The sequence below is a fragment of the Cordyceps javanica genome, chromosome 2 (assembly GCF_051103115.1).
Source record: "Cordyceps javanica chromosome 2, complete sequence".
NCBI lineage: Eukaryota > Fungi > Ascomycota > Sordariomycetes > Hypocreales > Cordycipitaceae > Cordyceps > Cordyceps javanica.
The window spans coordinates 1,478,577-1,495,758 of record NC_139296.1 but is presented as its reverse complement, the minus strand read 5'-3'; the positions used below and the strand labels follow the sequence as shown (position 1 = coordinate 1,495,758).

General features: G+C 55.3%; 7 protein-coding genes across 7 annotated transcripts; 4 read left to right on the top strand and 3 right to left on the bottom strand.

Moving 5' to 3' along the window:
- Positions 1–159: 159 nt before the first annotated feature.
- Positions 160–1,220, top strand: V2A60_002943 (uncharacterized protein; the record flags this gene model as incomplete). The annotated part of the gene is made up of 4 exons (XM_083254287.1): positions 160–194; positions 251–303; positions 357–525; positions 584–1,220. The coding sequence occupies 4 exons, from the start codon at positions 160–162 to the stop codon at positions 1,218–1,220; spliced, it is 894 nt and encodes a 297-aa protein (XP_083110413.1).
- A 296-nt stretch (positions 1,221–1,516) lies between these two features.
- V2A60_002942 (uncharacterized protein) lies at positions 1,517–2,425 on the bottom strand (the record flags this gene model as incomplete). The annotated part of the gene is made up of 3 exons (XM_083254286.1): positions 1,517–1,780; positions 1,835–2,102; positions 2,187–2,425. The coding sequence occupies 3 exons, from the start codon at positions 2,423–2,425 to the stop codon at positions 1,517–1,519; spliced, it is 771 nt and encodes a 256-aa protein (XP_083110412.1).
- Positions 2,426–2,817: 392 nt separating this feature from the next.
- V2A60_002941 (Zn(II)2Cys6 transcription factor domain-containing protein) lies at positions 2,818–5,027 on the bottom strand (the record flags this gene model as incomplete). The annotated part of the gene is made up of 3 exons (XM_083254285.1): positions 2,818–3,891; positions 3,949–3,972; positions 4,989–5,027. 3 exons carry the CDS (start codon positions 5,025–5,027, stop codon positions 2,818–2,820), a joined length of 1,137 nt encoding a protein of 378 aa, XP_083110411.1.
- Positions 5,028–5,631: 604 nt separating this feature from the next.
- V2A60_002940 (uncharacterized protein) lies at positions 5,632–7,729 on the top strand (the record flags this gene model as incomplete). The annotated part of the gene is made up of 3 exons (XM_083254284.1): positions 5,632–5,719; positions 5,773–6,321; positions 6,384–7,729. The coding sequence occupies 3 exons, from the start codon at positions 5,632–5,634 to the stop codon at positions 7,727–7,729; spliced, it is 1,983 nt and encodes a 660-aa protein (XP_083110410.1).
- Positions 7,730–8,270: 541 nt separating this feature from the next.
- V2A60_002939 (LysM peptidoglycan-binding domain-containing protein) lies at positions 8,271–8,786 on the top strand (the record flags this gene model as incomplete). Its single annotated transcript, XM_083254283.1, has 1 exon — positions 8,271–8,786. One exon carries the CDS (start codon positions 8,271–8,273, stop codon positions 8,784–8,786), a length of 516 nt encoding a protein of 171 aa, XP_083110409.1.
- Positions 8,787–9,565: 779 nt separating this feature from the next.
- V2A60_002938 (karyopherin KAP123) lies at positions 9,566–13,108 on the top strand (the record flags this gene model as incomplete). Its single annotated transcript, XM_083254282.1, has 3 exons — positions 9,566–9,611; positions 9,665–11,981; positions 12,169–13,108. The coding sequence occupies 3 exons, from the start codon at positions 9,566–9,568 to the stop codon at positions 13,106–13,108; spliced, it is 3,303 nt and encodes a 1,100-aa protein (XP_083110408.1).
- A 627-nt stretch (positions 13,109–13,735) lies between these two features.
- V2A60_002937 (eukaryotic membrane protein family-domain-containing protein) lies at positions 13,736–16,940 on the bottom strand (the record flags this gene model as incomplete). The annotated part of the gene is made up of 2 exons (XM_083254281.1): positions 13,736–14,428; positions 14,493–16,940. 2 exons carry the CDS (start codon positions 16,938–16,940, stop codon positions 13,736–13,738), a joined length of 3,141 nt encoding a protein of 1,046 aa, XP_083110407.1.
- Between the last annotated feature and the right edge of the window lie 242 nt (positions 16,941–17,182).

Here is a 17,182-nt window from a genome sequence, read left to right as displayed (position 1 = left end):
GTGGCTCCGCACGGAGATTCAGCCTGGCTCACACTACGCGCGGTGATCGACTTCCCCGGACTTTAGGCGATAACAAACTACATCCCCTTTAATACACGTCGCAACTCTGCAAACGGAGACCTCAAGATTTGCATTCTGCATAATACCTCTTACTGAAACATGAGCGAAAGCAAGAAATACGTCCTCATCACCGGGTAAGTGGCCGCGTAGCAGCTTAGCTGGGGGCCTGGGACTAATCATTCCGTGGCAGGTGCTCGCCTGGCGGTATTGGCCACGCAATTGCTACTGAATTCCAGAGAAATGGTCAGTCGTTGGTCCTGCTGATGAAAGATGTGGGAATTGATGACAGCGAGTAGGGTATCACGTTATTGCTACTGCGCGCAGAGCCGAGGTCCTCGATGAGCTGCGAGACACGGGCATGAGCGTGGTCTCACTGGACGTGTGTGATAGAGCCAGCATTCGGAAGTGCAAAGAAGAGGTCGCGAAAATTACCGCAGGCAAGCTCGATATTCTTGTGAACAATGCGTAAGGACCCTGCCCCTTACTTCTCCATGAGCCTCGTGTAGCTAATCAAGGCCGACAGCGGCGTCAATCACACCATCCCCGCGACCGACATTGACATTGACGATGTCAAAAAGACATTTGACGCCAATGTGTTTGGTCCGATGCTCATGTGCCAGGCTTGCGTGCCACTCCTGATCCCCGCCCGTGGTCTTATCATCAACATTTCATCCATTTCCGCCATAACGCCATATCTTTTCGCATCTGTTTACTGCGCCACGAAAGCGGCACTTGACGGCTACTCGCGTACCTTGCGCCTGGAGATGAAACCCTTCAACGTTCGCGTCATGGTGGCCATGACGGGCACCGTCAAGTCCAACATCACCTCACACTTTGTGCGGGAGCTGCCAAGCAGCTCGCTCTACAAGCCTGTGCAAGACATGTATGACGAGCGCATCCATTTCAGCCAGAAAAACTCGCCGATGCCCGCCGATGTGTACGCAAAGAAGCTGGTTGCCGCAGCGCTGAAGGGTGAAGGCTGGCTTGGCGGCTTGTTTGGTAGGTCGCCGGACTGGTTCTGGGCCGGTGGTCTCGCCAATGTCGCGTGGTTTGGCCAGACATTTTTCCCGCGCAGGCTGGCAGAGTTTCTTGCGGCAATTACGTTTAAGATTTCGAAGATGGCTTTTAAGATCTCTGAGGCTAAGACCAAGCGGACTTGAGTAGAGAAGATAGTAATGAGGGCAACTTCAGTGAGATGAGATCTTATATAGTAATGCAATGAAAACGATGCTGACTGCTCTGTTATTTACATTGCTGGACTGGTTGCCAGACAAAACCGAAGGCAGTGTGCTTCATGACCCAAACTGACTAAAATGTTGACAAGCTCTATTGTATTGCAAAACTAACCGAGACGTAGAAAGACGAAAGAAGAAAAGTAAATGCCACGGCTGACTATTCTACAGTATTGTGCTGCATTGGCTGAAGGGCCGCAGACGCCGACTCTTTGGATACTGCTCTAGGCGCTGGCTCCCTTGCTGCTCAGACGCACACCGGCAGCTTCTTCATCGACCGAGCCTGGGTTTGAGACATTACGAGTGACCCAGCCGTACGCCAAAAGAATGAGAGACGCAGCCAACTCTGGCAGCAGAACGAGAACCACGCGAACGGCAAGTGTGCCCGTGGATGGGCTCAAGGACTGCTTCTGCGAGACAAAGGCAACCAGCGTGTACAGCACCCGGATGCCTATGAATATCAAGCTGAGGCAAACACCAATAAGAATCTGAGAGCATGTTAGTTCCGAAAGATGTGCAGCGTTGAAGGTCGAGCTACCTACCTTTCGCCCAGCGCGCGACGCCTCCATGTGCTGGGTATTGCTTCGGCGGAGCCACGACTGTACCGACCATCCGACCAGGATGATCCAGCCAATGGTCAGAAGTGATATCCCTACTTTGACCTTTGTCAAATCAGAGGGCGAGGGAGAGGAGGTTTGCAGCGCCGAGGCGCCGATTGCGACAATAGCGGTCGCGCCGGCAATAAGAATGTGAAAGGCAAGCACAACAGCCCATTCGAGTTTTGCATCGCCCGCTTTTCGGAGAGAATTTCTGTAACCGGGAGGTTTTTTTTTTTTAGCTTTCGTGAACTAGTGTTCTGATCTCTGGTCTCAGTTCAGAACAAGCTATACGTACGACTCGTGAAGGATGCCAGAGGCAGCGAGGAGAAGTGGTGATAGTCCAACATTTGCGATAATGGTGGCGGCCTTGCTTCCACCCAGGGCGAGAGCACCGCCCAGGATCCTTAGCATGCAAAAGGCGCAAAAATAGAGCCATCCCAGTATTCCAGGTTTGCCATGTTTCTTCAGCAAGTAAAGCACTGGGATGATCATCACGGCATAGATTGCCATTTGGGCTGTCGTGACGGAGCTCATGATACCGGTTGTTTTTGGCTTGCCAGGATTTGATAATTGCAGATAGACAGGATCTCAAGAAACTGATAAATAGTGACCAACAATACTCAAACCAATCTGACCAATTTATTTCTCCGCCAGCCCCTCCGATACTTATACTTCGAGTTGCGAGTGAAGCCTGCCCTGGTACAAGCCATCAGCCCTCTAAGAGTGGGCCTTGAACGATACCGAGAGCGATCCCGAGATTGATCGCCGCCGGAGACTGTCAGGGACATGGCGCTAGAAAAAGACTGCTTACATGCAGAAAACATGACTTATGCGATTGTACACATACGTCATACCTGCTGAACCTCTTCTGTATTAGTTGTATATAGAATTGCGACTGGCTCGAGCTCCCCGAGGTTGACATCGTCTCATCTGTTGGTCGGCCCCATCATGCTGAGAGGCCACGCCAGGTCTTGCTGGTATTGGGGCGGTAGGAATCCCGCCAACGCAATGATTTCCTTCCTAGGGATGTCGCCGACCCAAGGAGAAGATTGACAGTGTACAGCGACCGCGAAGAAGTGTGCAAGGATCACCAGTGCGCGCGGTTGGTGCTCGCCCAATAACTCGACGAAGCGTTGCGGAAAGAGAACGGGGTAGATGATCAGGCGGCGCGTGGTGATATCCATGCGCTCGCCGGCCTCGACCGCATTTTGTATGGCGCCGACATAACTAGCAGCCTCGAGAAAAGCTGCATGGTCTTCGTCCGAGTCCCCCGTTCGTCGCACGAGCAACGCAGGAAACCGGTTCCGGTTTTCCTCACACATAATCTTGGAAGGTTCGACGAACGGCCCGCTGGTCGCGACAATCTTGTTGATGTTGGCTTCCGGATCGCCCTCGAGGAGCTTCAGCGTGACGCGAAAAACTTGCGTGACGCCCTTGCACAGCTGCAGCCACTGCACCGGAGCCGCATAGTCGGAGAGATCACGATCGCGGAGACTGGCAAAAGCGTCCAGCGATAACACGACCGACGTGAAGCTTGCCGCGTCCGCAACGGCGGGAGTCAGAGTACCGACGACGCTGCGATACTCCCGCAAGGTCGCTTCAAGGTATTGCGCGTGGTAGAGTTCGACCTTGTCCAGTGGTGCAATATCTTGGCAGCCAGTGCAGAGCATGTGCCGCAATGCCAGCGTCATCATGGCATTCAAGAGAGCATCATAGTTGGTAGCGAGTCTGGGAATAACAACGGTCCAAATGTTGCGGATTTCATGGAAATAAGTGCCAGGCAGCGAAGAGCATAAGTCGAAGCAAAAGTAATTCATCAGCTGCAGCTCCAGGAGTCGACGCTCCTTTGTCTCGGATTCTGGCTGAGCCAAAGGAGTTTCGGACGCAGTGGGTGGCGTTGGCGAGGCCGCAGAGTGTGGACTGAGCTTTGTGACGACTGCTTCTGGGTTTCCAGGTGCTCGGTCATAAACACATTCCTGGTTATGGGCTTTGCATTTTGTCTAGAACCCATGTCAGCGAGCCAAGAACGGCGGCAGCAATCCGTTGTGTTGCCTTACGCAGACGGGGCGAGCCTCATCGCACTGGACGTTGTTAGCCGTCGGCCTATGTGACGATGCATGAGATCTACCTTGACGCGCCTTTGACGACACAATTGGCAACCTGTTCTAGATTTTCGATGGTATAATCTGGGAGGCATTTCGCTGTTCCGGCTGCGGCGCTTGACCTGGGTTATCGCTCAAAAAAATAGGCAGCGGCGCCTAGAAGCGGCAAGTAAGGCAATGTCGCAGGCATACGGTGCACTACTCAATCTAATCTGATTCTTCTACACTGCCGCGCAAGCTTTTTTTCGACGACGCCTGTTCAAGGTCTATCGATGCCAACTAGCGAGGTCTGTCTTTGTGGTTTACAATGACGCCGACTCGCACGTGACAAGTTCGCTACATTTGGTCTCAGCATGGTTCCCTTGCGAATAGATTCACCAATTCGGTTGCAATATTCATTGTCCTAGTACGACAGCCACAGGCACTCGCCAACAATGAGGAAATTCAACGAGATCATGAACTGAGCCCCAAACAGAGACGCAGCCACCGGTTGTGCAGCATGCCAACGGATCTGTACGCGTAAAACCCACGTTTTGTCGGTAATAAGGCTGTGCTCGTACGGTGGACAAGGCCGGTGATTGGGCGACACTAGTAAGTTGGGAACCGCCCTGCGCCCGAGAGCAGTGAGGAAAGAAATGAGAAATGGGGTTCAGCGCTGGGTTTATAATATTATTGGGCACTTTGAGACAGCGACTCCCCAGCGTGGCATTGCTGGTCTCATGTCGGCTTTCGGGTAGCCGGGCCTTGCCACAATCCCGGTTGGGCACGAACAAACTCTTCATTCAAGGGTTGTTTCAGCGAGGCTGTTGATTCGCGGGCGCAGGGCTTAGACGTCAATAGTCGGTCGACACAGCCAGCCCGCGGAGGGAGTACGTGGCCCTGACTTCCGACCCTCCCGATCGAGTTAACGCGGCGGCCGCTGATACGCCTATTGGTCCCGCCAGTTTCAGGGTCTGCATGCATGGCCGCGCAGGTGAGCTCCCTCTCTGTCTTACTGCAGCAACAGGTCCATGCATTCCGGCACGAAAATCCATCGCGGCGGCACCGAGGCAACTGGTGTGTGCGGTGAGCTCCTTGTGTGAACCGTCAGGCGAGCGTAAGCTGTCACGAGTGATGACAAGAGGCTTGAATGCAGCGCAGCCAGCCAGAGTATGGTGTGACAAAACTTCTCAAGTTTTATACAAGTAGGTTTCATCGGTGGCGTCAGCGCATCCCCCGGGGTTCTCGGAGAGTTCTCTAGGGCTGTGAAGCTGGACTGTCAGAGTGGGCTGTCAACTGCGCGCCGCTAGCTGCTTACGGTCATTTTCGTGCAGTTTTAGATGACTTACCAACGTTTACTGTGATGGGAGCTCCAGTCGCCGCAGCGGCCCTACTCGGCTTGGCTGGCCGGGGGCTGGATGGTGGAAGTAATCAGTGCCGTGAACCGCCCGCATTTGGCTGTGTACGGGGCTAATAAGCTGGGCCTTGCACCCAACGAGCACAGCCCACCCCATGTTACGTGCCGCAGATGCTATCAAGTATAATATCCGTCTTGCCCCCTTTGGCCCCCCGGCTCGTAGTCAAGCCGGTAACTTCGCTAAAGAGTAAACAAGGACGGCGTGTAGCCTTAGGCGAAGTTGCTGTCGATCACCCTCTACTATGCGCCAACCACAACTGTTAGCTGCCGCTGCAGCATTGGCACTGGCCAGCCCGTCTATCGCTTCTGTTGCGAATGCAAACGCTCTTGGTATGAAGGCCTCAGCTCATGATTTCCATCTCATCATCTAACAAGAGGTTTAGCTCTCCGAAACGCAGACTTGACTTCTGAAGATGTCGAGTTCCTGGTTCGCCGAGCCACACCGCAAGCTCCTGATGGATATGCTCCTTCGGAAGTGACTTGCCCAAGCACGAGGCCATTTATCCGTGACAGTTCGAGCTCGGTATTGAGTCCAGAGGAGAAGGCATGGCTACCTATCCGCCGAAAGGAAACCATTACACACATCAAAGATTTCCTGAAGCGTGCAGCCATTCCCAATTTTGACAGTGAAAAGTACTTGCAAAATGTTGACTCCAATTCATCGGCTCTGCCCAATATTGGCATTGCCGTCTCTGGCGGCGGCTACCGCGCAATGCTCAACGGCGCAGGCGCCATCAAGGCATTTGACAGTCGCTCGGCTGGCAGCACTGACAAGGGAAACCTCGGTGGTCTGCTACAAAGTGCCACCTACCTTTCCGGCCTGTCCGGAGGTGGCTGGCTCGTGGGCAGCATCTATACCAATAACTTCACCACAGTTCAAGATGCCGTCGACTCCAAGGAGATCTGGCAGTTTGGCGAATCAATCCTTGAAGGTGAGTGTGTAGAATAAACTTGCTCAAAGGCCACATGTTTGCTGACGTCAAGTTCTTCAAAGGCCCCAAAAATATTGGCATTGTAGACTACTATGCCACGATTATCGATGAGCTGGACAAGAAGCACAACGCGGGTTTCAATCGTTCGATCACCGATATCTGGGGCCGCATGTTGTCGTTCCAACTGGTCAAGGCAAAGCATGGCGGTCCCCAATTCACTTTTTCTTCCATCGCCAATGATACCGAGTTTGCTGCTGGAAGGACCCCACTGCCCATCCTCGTTGCCGACAGCAGAGCCCCCGGCGAAAAGAATACGACAATCGAGTCTGTGCTGTTCGAGTTCAACCCCTGGGAGCTTGGTTCAACGGATCCTGGCATGGCTGGCTTCGCTCCGCTCAAGTTCACTGGGTCCAAATTCGACAACGGAAAGCTATCGAGCGACGCCAAGTGCATCAATGGTTTTGACAATGTTGGCTATGTCATGGGAACATCCAGCAGTCTCTTCAACCAGATCATTCTGCGCATGAAGAGCGACCCCGCGAAGTACCAGCCCAAAAATATTCCCAAGACTGTTGTGGCTTTCATTACCGACCTTTTGACCACGCTGGGTGACCGAAGTGACGACGTGGCTGACTGGACCCCAAACCCGTTCAGAAACTGGAATTCGGGCAAGAACTATGTTGCTACCTCGGACAGTCTGACTCTGGTGGATGGAGGTGAGGACGGCCAGAATGTCCCTTTTCACCCTCATACTGTCGATGCGCGAAAAGTCGACGTCGTCTTTGCTGTAGACTCGAGTGCCGACACTAGCAACTGGCCCGACGGCGCTGCTCCGCTTGCGACATACCAACGAACTCACAGCAATTCGTCAGCTGGGACTTCCTTCCCTGTTGTCCCGGACAAGAACACCTTCATCAACCTGGGATTGAATACCCGTCCAACCTTCTTTGGCTGCAACGCCAGCAACTCGAACGGGCCTGTGCCTCCGCTGATCGTTTACCTCGCCAACTATCCTTATGTCTTTCACTCCAACTTATCTACCTTCACTTCGAGCATCAATGATACCGTTAGAGACGCCGTAATTTCAAACGGCTGGGCTGTTGCGACTCAGATGAACAGCACGCGCGATGCCAACTGGCCAACTTGTGTCAGTTGCGCCATGCTGTCTCGTAGCTTCGACCGCACCAAGACTGAGGTTCCGACTGCCTGCAAGGACTGCTTTAGCAAGTACTGCTGGAATGGTACTGTCGACAGCAGCCAGCCAGCTGCTTCTTATGCACCCCAGCTGTGGAGTAACGCGACTATCGATGTTGCTTCTAAGAAGGGCAGTGGTGGTGTTCGAACCATGAGTGGCTCTGCCACAGTAGTTTCGGTCGCCGTGGCCGTGGGTGTAATGCTCTTCATCTAATCTGGAATCTGCTCGTTGTTCTGTATAAAGCATTGACCTTTCTTTTGGTGGCAGTCAAAAAGCTATAATACCCATGAAATTGAAAATGACCTTCGCAGTGCTGGGAACGCGCATATTGCTGACAGTGAATTGCCAAGTTTCTTGCTAATCGCAAACCATTCTTTGGCGCGCAGTCCTCAGCCATGGCGAATCGCAGCAATGTGGCTATCAAAATCTATTCGCAGAAAATAAGAAAAAATGCCCAAGAGGAAGTTGTGATGAATAACCCGGCTGTGCTGGGCTTCCAAGTCAGCCCATTAATCAATAGTAACATGTACATTGAATTTGTGACCAGGCTCTGCCAGGGGGCGCTGATGACTAAGTCCACTGGGCTGTGCGCGTGGGAACCTTGAAACACTTAAATCAGGACGGAAGTAATGGCCTCTTCTCTTCCTTTCAATATTTTTTCAGTCAAATCCGCTACTCTTTCAATTCATCAATTCTCATCTGCAATATTGTTAAAAACTTTGCCAACTGCCTTACTTGATAAGGTACCGACGCAATGCCTCGGCGATCGAGATATGACGACGACGAGGAGCGGTTGCCCGAGGGCATGACGCGTGTCGGTTACGACGCTGACACGGGCATCTATACGTTTCAAGACGCAGATGGCTCTTACTGGGAGAGTGCTCCTGGTGCGCAATATGGCCAGCTGACTCGGGTCGGCCACGAGCTCGCGGGCGAGGATGATGATGCGCAGCCGTTCTTGCTCGGCAACGCTCCGGCCGGCGGCAACGTGTCATGGAGGCACGAGCTCATGCCGCTGCTCAACTTCGGAGTCATCATCGGCGTCGCCCTGTTGCTCCTCTGGTGGTATCTCCACGTAGCGGCGGGTTCTGACGAAAGCCGCGCCCTGGAGTGTCCTGGCGGCACCGCGGCCTATACTATCCGCAAGGGCGATACGTGCTGGGACATTGCAGAGACTCGTGGAGGCAGTGTCGACGACATCTTGAGGCTCAACCCCAAGCTTGACTGCGACAAGCTGTCGGTTGGTTCGCAGATCTGCCTCGATGGCTGAGAGGTTGGACAGCCGGAACCTGAGCTCCCGATTCTTTGCTGTGTACTCGGCCAGACCGCAACAGGGCACTTCCTCGACCATGAGACTCCACATTTATATGGTACTGGCCAAGGCTGGTTTTAGTCTACGAAAACGAGACGCCTACTCACAGTGTAGATACTGGCTGCCTTGACTGTAGCTGAGATATCACGGCCATCTCCAGGATGGAGCTGTTGGGGTACCAGCAAAGGAGGGTGGGTCCAACTCAGGCTATTATATATTTATTAGCCTGACCAAGGACAGCAGCGAGGTCTGCGCTTTGCGCTCTGTTTATGCGGTCTGCTCACAGCGGCTCAGTTCTGTTGTCCAGTCACCAAGTGTGCGGCCCCGCTGCTCTAGAGACACTTTGAGCTGTCGGTACCTTTTTGCACTCAACATGCCGTGTCGGTACTTCAGGCATAAGCCACTCAAGGTTGAGCCCGGCCTTAGTTGGTGGGCCTCGACAGGAAGACAAGACGCGCTGCCTGTCTTTGTCCCGCCCGAGTCGTCCTACCTAGGTGCAGCTACTTACAGTGGGCGTAGGTACCTACCTACAAGGCAGGCCGCTGCCGTACCTGCTCCGTACCTAATAAGGTACCAACCACGCCAGGCGGGGCAAATTTCTTATGACCCCTCCTCAACTTTTTTTTCTGGCGACCCTGGCTCGTTAGGAAATTTTTTTCTTTCCTTCACACACCTTTTCACTTTTCAAAAATACTCATTTCTCTCGTGTAGGCTTTGCCAACGAGTAAAGAGTGAAAATGGACAAGGACAAGCTTGTCCAGTTGCTGCAGGCCAGCCAAGTTCGTATGTTTATCCCCCGCCGGTCATTTTGACCTGTTTCTAACTCTTCTTTCCAGCCGACACGGAACAGGTCAAGGCCGTCACGGCTGATATCCAGAAGAACTACTACTCGAAGCCCGAGTCTCTTCTGCTCCTCGTCGAGATCTCCCTCACTCATGGCGATGCCCCCATTCGACAGCTCGCCTCCGTTCAGGCTGCCCGCATCGCCGTCAAACACTGGGACAGCGTGCCCGATGACAAGAAGTCGATGTGCCGCACCCACCTCCTCGAGGGCTCTCTGAAGGAGTCGTCTGCTGCCAACCGCCACTCTCTCGCTCGTTTGATTGCTGACCTCGTCACTCTCGACATGGAGAACCAGCAGGGCGAGGAGTTCCTCCAGCAGATCATCCCCCTCGTTAACCACGACAATGTTGTGGCCCGCGAGGTGGGCTCTTACCTCATTTATGCCATGCTAGAGAACGATCCTGTCCACTTCAATGAACACACCCATCAGCTTCTCCAGCTGTTCAACTCTCGCATCGAGGACCCGGACAGCAAGGAGGTTCGCATCAACATTGTTCGTGGTGTCGGGGCCATCCTCAACAACATCATTCCTGAGGAGGACCCTAAGTCCGTTGAGGCCGTCGCTAGCTTTCTTCCCAGCATGGTCAACATTCTCAAGGCTACTGTTGAGGCCGAGGACGAGGAGAACTACAAAGTCATTTTCGAAGTCTTTCATAACTTCATTGCCTTCGACTCTGCGCTATTTGGTTCTCACCTCCAAGAGCTTCTCCAGTTCATGATGGACCTTGCCGGCAACAAGCAGGCCGAGGATGACGCTCGTTCGCAGGCCGTTGCCTTCCTCATCCAGACTGTCCACTTCCGGCCCCGCAAGCTGCAGGCCATGACTGACGTCCCGTCTCGAATGATGGTTGGTGCCATGCATATTGTTGCTGAGCTCGATGACGACGAGGATGATGAGGACATGTCCCCGGCCAGATCCGCCATTGGTCTCGTTGACGAGCTGGCCAACTCGTTACCTCCTCGTCAGGTCATTGTCCCTCTCCTCGAGCAGTTCCCCACCTTTGCTGCCAGCCAGGATCCCAGCTACAGGATGTCTGCCATGCTCTCTCTCGGCAACGCTGCCGCTGGCGCCCCGGACTTCATCTCTACTCAGCTCGAGCCTCTTCTGCCTACTATTGTCAGCCTCCTTGTTGACAACGAGCTCAAGGTTCGCCACGCTGCCCTCGTTGGTCTCATCCACCTCGCTGAGGAGATGGTCGACGAGATGGCTTCTCACCACGAGCAGATCCTCTCCGCTGTGCTCAAGAATCTCGAGGCTGCTTCCCAGGCTGGCAATGACAAGAAGAACGTGGCCATTATTCGTTGTGCTTGTGGTGCTCTTGATACTTTTGGTGATGGTATTGAGAACAAGGTCATGGCCCAATACGGCCCGAACCTTATTGCCCCCATGGTCAAACTATTGAGCCACGATGATTTCAGCGTCCGTGCTGGTGCTGCTTCCGCCCTTGGCGCCATCTCATCTTCAATGGAGGCTGAATTCAAGCCCTACTTCGAGGAGGTAATGAAAGTCTTGGGCAAGTTCGTCATGATCAAGGACAGCGACGAAGAGATGAACCTCCGCAGTGCCACTTGCGACAGTTTGGGTCGTATCGCCACTGCTGTCGGTTCCGAAGCTTTCCAACCCTACGTCATGGACCTCATGAAGGCTAGCGAGGAGGCCCTCCATCTCGACAACCCTAGACTCAAGGAGACCAGCTTCATTCTCTGGTCCAGCCTCTCCAAGGTCTACCAGGAGCAGTTCAGTCACTTCTTGGATGGCGTTTTCAAGGGTCTTTTCGCCTCGCTTGACCTTGAGGAGGAGGAGATTGATCTTCCCGGCATCGATGCTAGCCAGCTCGGTGAAGGCTCCATTGTTGTCGGTGGCAAGAAGATCAAGGTCAAAACCAACTCTAGCCAGGATGATGTTGCCATTGCTACTGGCGGTGCTGATGAGGACGACTGGGCTGACCTCGAAGACTTCGAGGATCTCGGTGCCGTCACCGCCGTGGCTCTTGAGCAGGAAATTGCTCTTGATGTTCTGGGCGACGTGATCGCCAACTCTTGCAACAGCAGCAACCTTGAGACATACACTGAGAAGACGATTGAGAAAATCACCCCTTTCGCCGAACACACATACGAAGGCTGCCGCAAGTCTGCCGTTTCCACGCTTTGGAGAATTTACACTCGTGTCTTCCAAGTCTGGGAGACGAATGCTGGCATCAAGTGGGAGCCTGGCATGCCTCCCAAGCACACACCTCCCGCTTCCATTGTCAGCATTGGCCAGGCTCTTCAGCAAACCACCAACAACCTCTGGGCCGAGGACAGCGAACGGTACGTAACATCCTTCTTGTTATCCTTACAGCTTTGCATGATGAATACCTTGCGTTATACCCAGCTCACTCAGACGCAAAATGCGGTTGCTGAGAAAACGTCTAATCTGCTTCTGATCTGCAATTCTATCAATCACTCTTGTTCGGCATGTTGCACATCGAGCCGTGGCTAACGATTGAACTTATAGGAGTGTCATTACCGATATCAACCGTAATGTTGCTGCTGCCCTCAAGGCTTGTGGCCCTGCTGTTCTCGCCTCCAACTCAGAGATGCTTCAGGAGATCGTCTCTGTCATTACTTTGATCATCACTCGCTCGCACCCTTGCCAGCAGGATCTAGGTGACGAGGAAGCTGAGCAGGAGATTGACGCTGGTTCGTCTGAGTACGACTGGCTTGTCGTCGATACTGCCCTTGATGTTGTTGTTAGCCTTGCTACCGCCCTTGGCCCCTCTTTCGCTGAGCTCTGGAAGATCTTTGAGAAGCCTATTCTTAGACTGTCTAGTTCTACTGAGGACCTCCACCGCTCCACGGCCGTCGGCACTATTGCCGAGGTTCTGAAGCACGCCGGCGAGGCCATGACTCCGTTCACCGACTCTCTTGGCCAGGCTTTGGGTCGCCGCCTCACGGACCCTGATTCCCTTGCCAAGTCCAACGCTGCTTATGCTATGGGGCTTCTTCTTTACACCTCTGCCGATACCTCCAAAACCTTCCCCCTGTACCCTCAGATCTGGGAGAAGCTCGAGCCCCTCATCGCTGTCCGTGAGATGCGTCTTACCGACAACGTCGCTGGTGCGCTCTGCCGAATGATGATGAAAAACCCGGATGCTGGTTTCGTCAGCGAGGCCCTGCCTGCTGTCATCAACGTTCTGCCTCTTGAAGAAGACTACGAGGAGAATGAGCCCATTTACAAGTGTATTTACACTTTGTACGATCAGTCCAACCAGACTGTTCAGCAGGCGACTCCTCAGCTTCTTGGCATCTTCGAGAAGGTCCTGTCGCCCCCCGAGGAGCAACTCGAGCCTAGCACTCGCGAGATTCTGCAGCGCGCTGTTGCCGGCCTCTACAAGAGCCAGCCGGACCTCCTTGCCAGCCACCCTGACTTGCTCAAGCTTGCTGGTCTGCAATAAGCAGGCCTCGATATAAGCCAAAATAACATAAAAACATTGAATTTGGGAAAGGATAAAGGCGGCAACATATTGGACATGATTTTTGAGAACACACATAGCGCTAGTAGGAAAGCTTGCTTTCGATGATTTGAACCATGAAGCGATGATTGCAATGCACATTTGACGAGCTTGGGGGTTAAAAGGTATACCTTGGGAGTAAGAATAATAGAACAACAATATTTAGCCTTGCAAAGGCCGTAAATTGATTTGGTATCAAGCATAGAAATACTGGCCTACTCTATCCGTCTGCGCATCGATCATGCGTCATGCTGTGAGAGCGTGACTGGTCATGGTAGTGTATATAAGGTGTGCAGTCCATTCAAATTCTATCAAGGTGAACGAAACAAAACGTGCTAATTTGACGCCAGAGCCATGCAAAGCTACAGTACAACTTGTCGTTGATAAACGACGGCAATTTAGTACACACCTGTTACCGTCGGTAGAGAAGTCTGACCAGTCAGTAACAAATATGGAGGAGATGAGAAATTCCCAGGTGCTATGCAGATTTCTGCATGCTGGTTGATGATGCTCGATGTGCGGCTCACCAGCACCAGTCACCCACTCTATTCTATTTTGTAATGTTGTCCGTTACCAGATACGCTTATTGACCATGTCGTAGCGAAAGACGCCGTTGTAATCCGGTTCCGGCGCGGCCTTGTCCTCGCCGTGTCTCCGACTGCCGCCGCCTGGTCCCTTGCCTCCCTTGAGGCCCTCCGTCTTGTCGGCGTGGATCCAGCGCTGGCAGTCGTCGGAGAGCTCGACATCGCCGCGGCCGCCGACGCGTCGGCCCTTGGCGTCATACGAGTCGCGCTCGACGAGACCGCGGGCGACAAGCTGCTCCTTGCGCTTCATGGCGGCGTAGCGACCGCGGGAGTACTTGAGGAGGGCCATGCCGAGGAGCAGCTTCAGGATGAGGAGCACGAGGAAGGCGGTGAAGAAGACGACGACCATGGCGAGCGCGGCGACGAGGTCGTCCGACGTCCAGGCGTACCAGGGCCGGGCGCTGCCGACGCCACCGCCGTACGCCTGCTGCCCGTACGTCGCGCGGCCGAGCGAGTCCCGGAGCAGCGCGTCGAAGCGGTTCAGCGCTGCCATCATGGCGGGGGACGAGGGCCGGGCCGACTCCTCGGCGAGGGACGTCTGCGTCGACTGCGGCAGCGGCATGGGGAGGTACGTGGCCAAGAACATGTGGTATGTCTGTACAGAGGCGCGGATGAAGAGGCAAGACAGCGGGATGACGGCGAGGCCCAGACGGCGGGTGAGGGACGGACTCGTAAATGCCTATTCGGGGCGTGTTAGTGAAATCGTTCAAATGGAGCGCGGACTGGGGAGCTACGGCGCTTACATGAGTGTAGTAATCCTTGCATAGGATGTCCAGCGTGCGCGAGTAAAAGTGCGGCTTGATGTTGTTGAACTTGGTGACGTAGGCATGCTTGATGGTGTCCACCAGCATCTCGCTCCCGACGACGATGAGAAAGGGCGAGAGGACCTCGCCAGACCACAGCCACGACGGGAGGGCGGTGAAGCTGTGCGGCAGGATGGAGGGGTGGTGCAGCGGCACACTGGCGGCGCCGGTGGTGCTGTCAATGTCCGTCTCGCCGACGCCGGCACCGGGGACGGAGAAGCCGCCGACCTCGACAATGTTGCGCATGGCGATGATGAGGAGCATGATCCAGAGATGGAAGCGCTCGACGACGTCGGCGCATGTCAGCTGGAAGAGGTTGTCTTTCTCGAAACGCTTGAAGACAGTGCTTTTGATCTCGACGAACTGGTTGGAGAGAAGCAGCGTCAGGAGCGCGTTCGAGTACGAGTTGACGGCCACGTTAAGCGTGATGACTTGGTAGTACAGCGCGACCGAGTGTAGGCAGTTGTACGCCAGCGCGAGGAGGAACATGCCGAGGGGGAGCAGCACCTTGGAGCGGCCCGACGCGTTGCGCGATAGCGTCTCGGCGCTGAAGAGGCACTCGAGAATGTCCTGCCCGACGGCGGAGAGCAGCCGGTCGCCGACCTCGAGAATGTTGAAGATGACGTAGAGCTTGATGGCCGACTGCGCCCGGATGAAGTGGTACATGCGGCTCGCGTCGAGACGCATCAGCACAAAGGAGCTGCAGAGGATGACGGCACCCTGCAGCAGGTCGGCCTTGTGGTAGCTGGAGAGGTTGGAGGGCATCGACTTTGTGCGCCGGTGGCGAAAGGTGCCCGACTTGGGGCCGGGGCCGGCTTGCTCGCGATGCTGCGCAGAAGCGGCCCGCCGCTGCGTCGCCGTGCACAGCGACGGCGCATTTCCTTGCCCGCCTTGTCCGTCTGCGCCTGCCGTACTACTAGTAGGCTCGCTTGCGCAGCTGATGCTCCGTGACCGATCCCCATGTACCGTTTCGCTGACCGCGCGGCCTCTGGTTGCGCGTCCCCGCTGCCACAGCCGACCGATGCCGTCCCAGACAAAGCCCAGGAGCCACCTTGTCTCCTTACCGATGACATATATCCACCAGCGCACCAGCACGCCCACAGCCATGAGGAACCGAATGGGCAGAATGGTAAACGTGTGGAGCCAGGCGTCGAGGCACGCAAGCGCCCCAAAGTAGAGTGTTCGTTCGAGGTAGGCCGGGAGAAGCATGACGTTGCGAAGCCGCTCAAATTTGATAGCGCTCGATTCGTAGGGTATTTCACTTGTGTGGGAGTGATGAATGTAGAGAGGGCTCGGCCGCTGCGCAGCCAGCTCGAGCTGTAGGTGCGTCGGTAGCGACATGGGGGGCAGCGGGATCATGGGTGGCATCGGTGACGGCGCACGACTGCCGCTGCTCGGCCCCTTGGTCTCCGTCACGGTGGCAGAGGCTGCGACCGGCGCGGCCTGCATAGCTGGCGAGGGCAGGATGCCGTTGGCGCGCTTGTCCGAGCCGGCGTCGTCCACATGCACACCAAGCGATAGTTTCGGGCGCTGCTGATGTTGCTGCTGCGGCGGCGGCACCGCGGACCTAGGTATGACGGCCGAGTATGGCGGCAGCTCGAAGATCTTGGAACGTCCTGTTGGGGGGGTAGACACGGTGCGCGGGGACGCAGACCGCGGCGCTTCGGTGCGCGCGTTGCGGGCCTCGGCGCCACGCCCTTCGTAGATGCCTAGTCCGCTAGTTGTGTGCTGATTGAGGTTGTGATTGTATTGGTTGTGATTGTGGTGGTGATGTTGATGGCCAACTACGGTGGCCCCGCCGTCTCGCAGGGTGCGCAGCTCCGGCTGCGCGAGCAGCGACTTGCGAATCGCCTCTTTTTGTTGCGAGAACTTGCCGTGGTCAAACGACTGGCGGAAGCCGGGCGGTGCGGGACCGACCGGCAGCGAAAGCGGCGACGACATGAGCTCCTGGATTTCCGAGGCGGGCAGCCGCTGGACATGATCCGCGGAGCCTGGCTTGGCGTTGGAGCTTCCGCGCCGCGACTTTGTCTGCGGACGCGGCGGCACCGACTGAGGCTGCTCGTCGTCTTGATGCGGCGGCGGCGTGGGCTGCTGCTGCTGCTGGTAGTATTGTGGCTGCTCGGCATCCTGGCGAGGCGTGTCGCTCCGGCCCCGGTCGACCGTGGCGGAAGCGGCTCCGTTTGTCAAGACGCTGGCGTGACTTTGGAGGAGCTGCTGTTCTGTCCAGGTGCGCACTGGGCTGCTGGCTGTCCGCGAGCGAACTTGGATGCCGGCCGCGCGCATCGCGGGATCGGGGAGCATGGCCATCGAGGCGTCGGTCGTAGGGGACATGTGCGACGACGGTGGCGGTGACAGTCGCGGGCTGATGGGGTCAGCGGTACCGGCCATCTTTTTTTTTTTGCGGCCCTTCGTCTTAGATTCTTGGCAGCATGTCTACTGGCGAGGGTTGCGTTTGCGCAAATTCGCAAGACGGCTGAGGGTGTGCGCAGGCGAGGAGCTCTTTAGGAAGGCGGATGGAAAAGGCGTTTGTAAACGTGGCTGACCGGTTGGCTTGATGATGATGCCAACTGGACGTTTTTCTTAGCTCTGGCCAACTCTGGCGCAAACGGGCCTGGGCAAGCCAAGCCAAG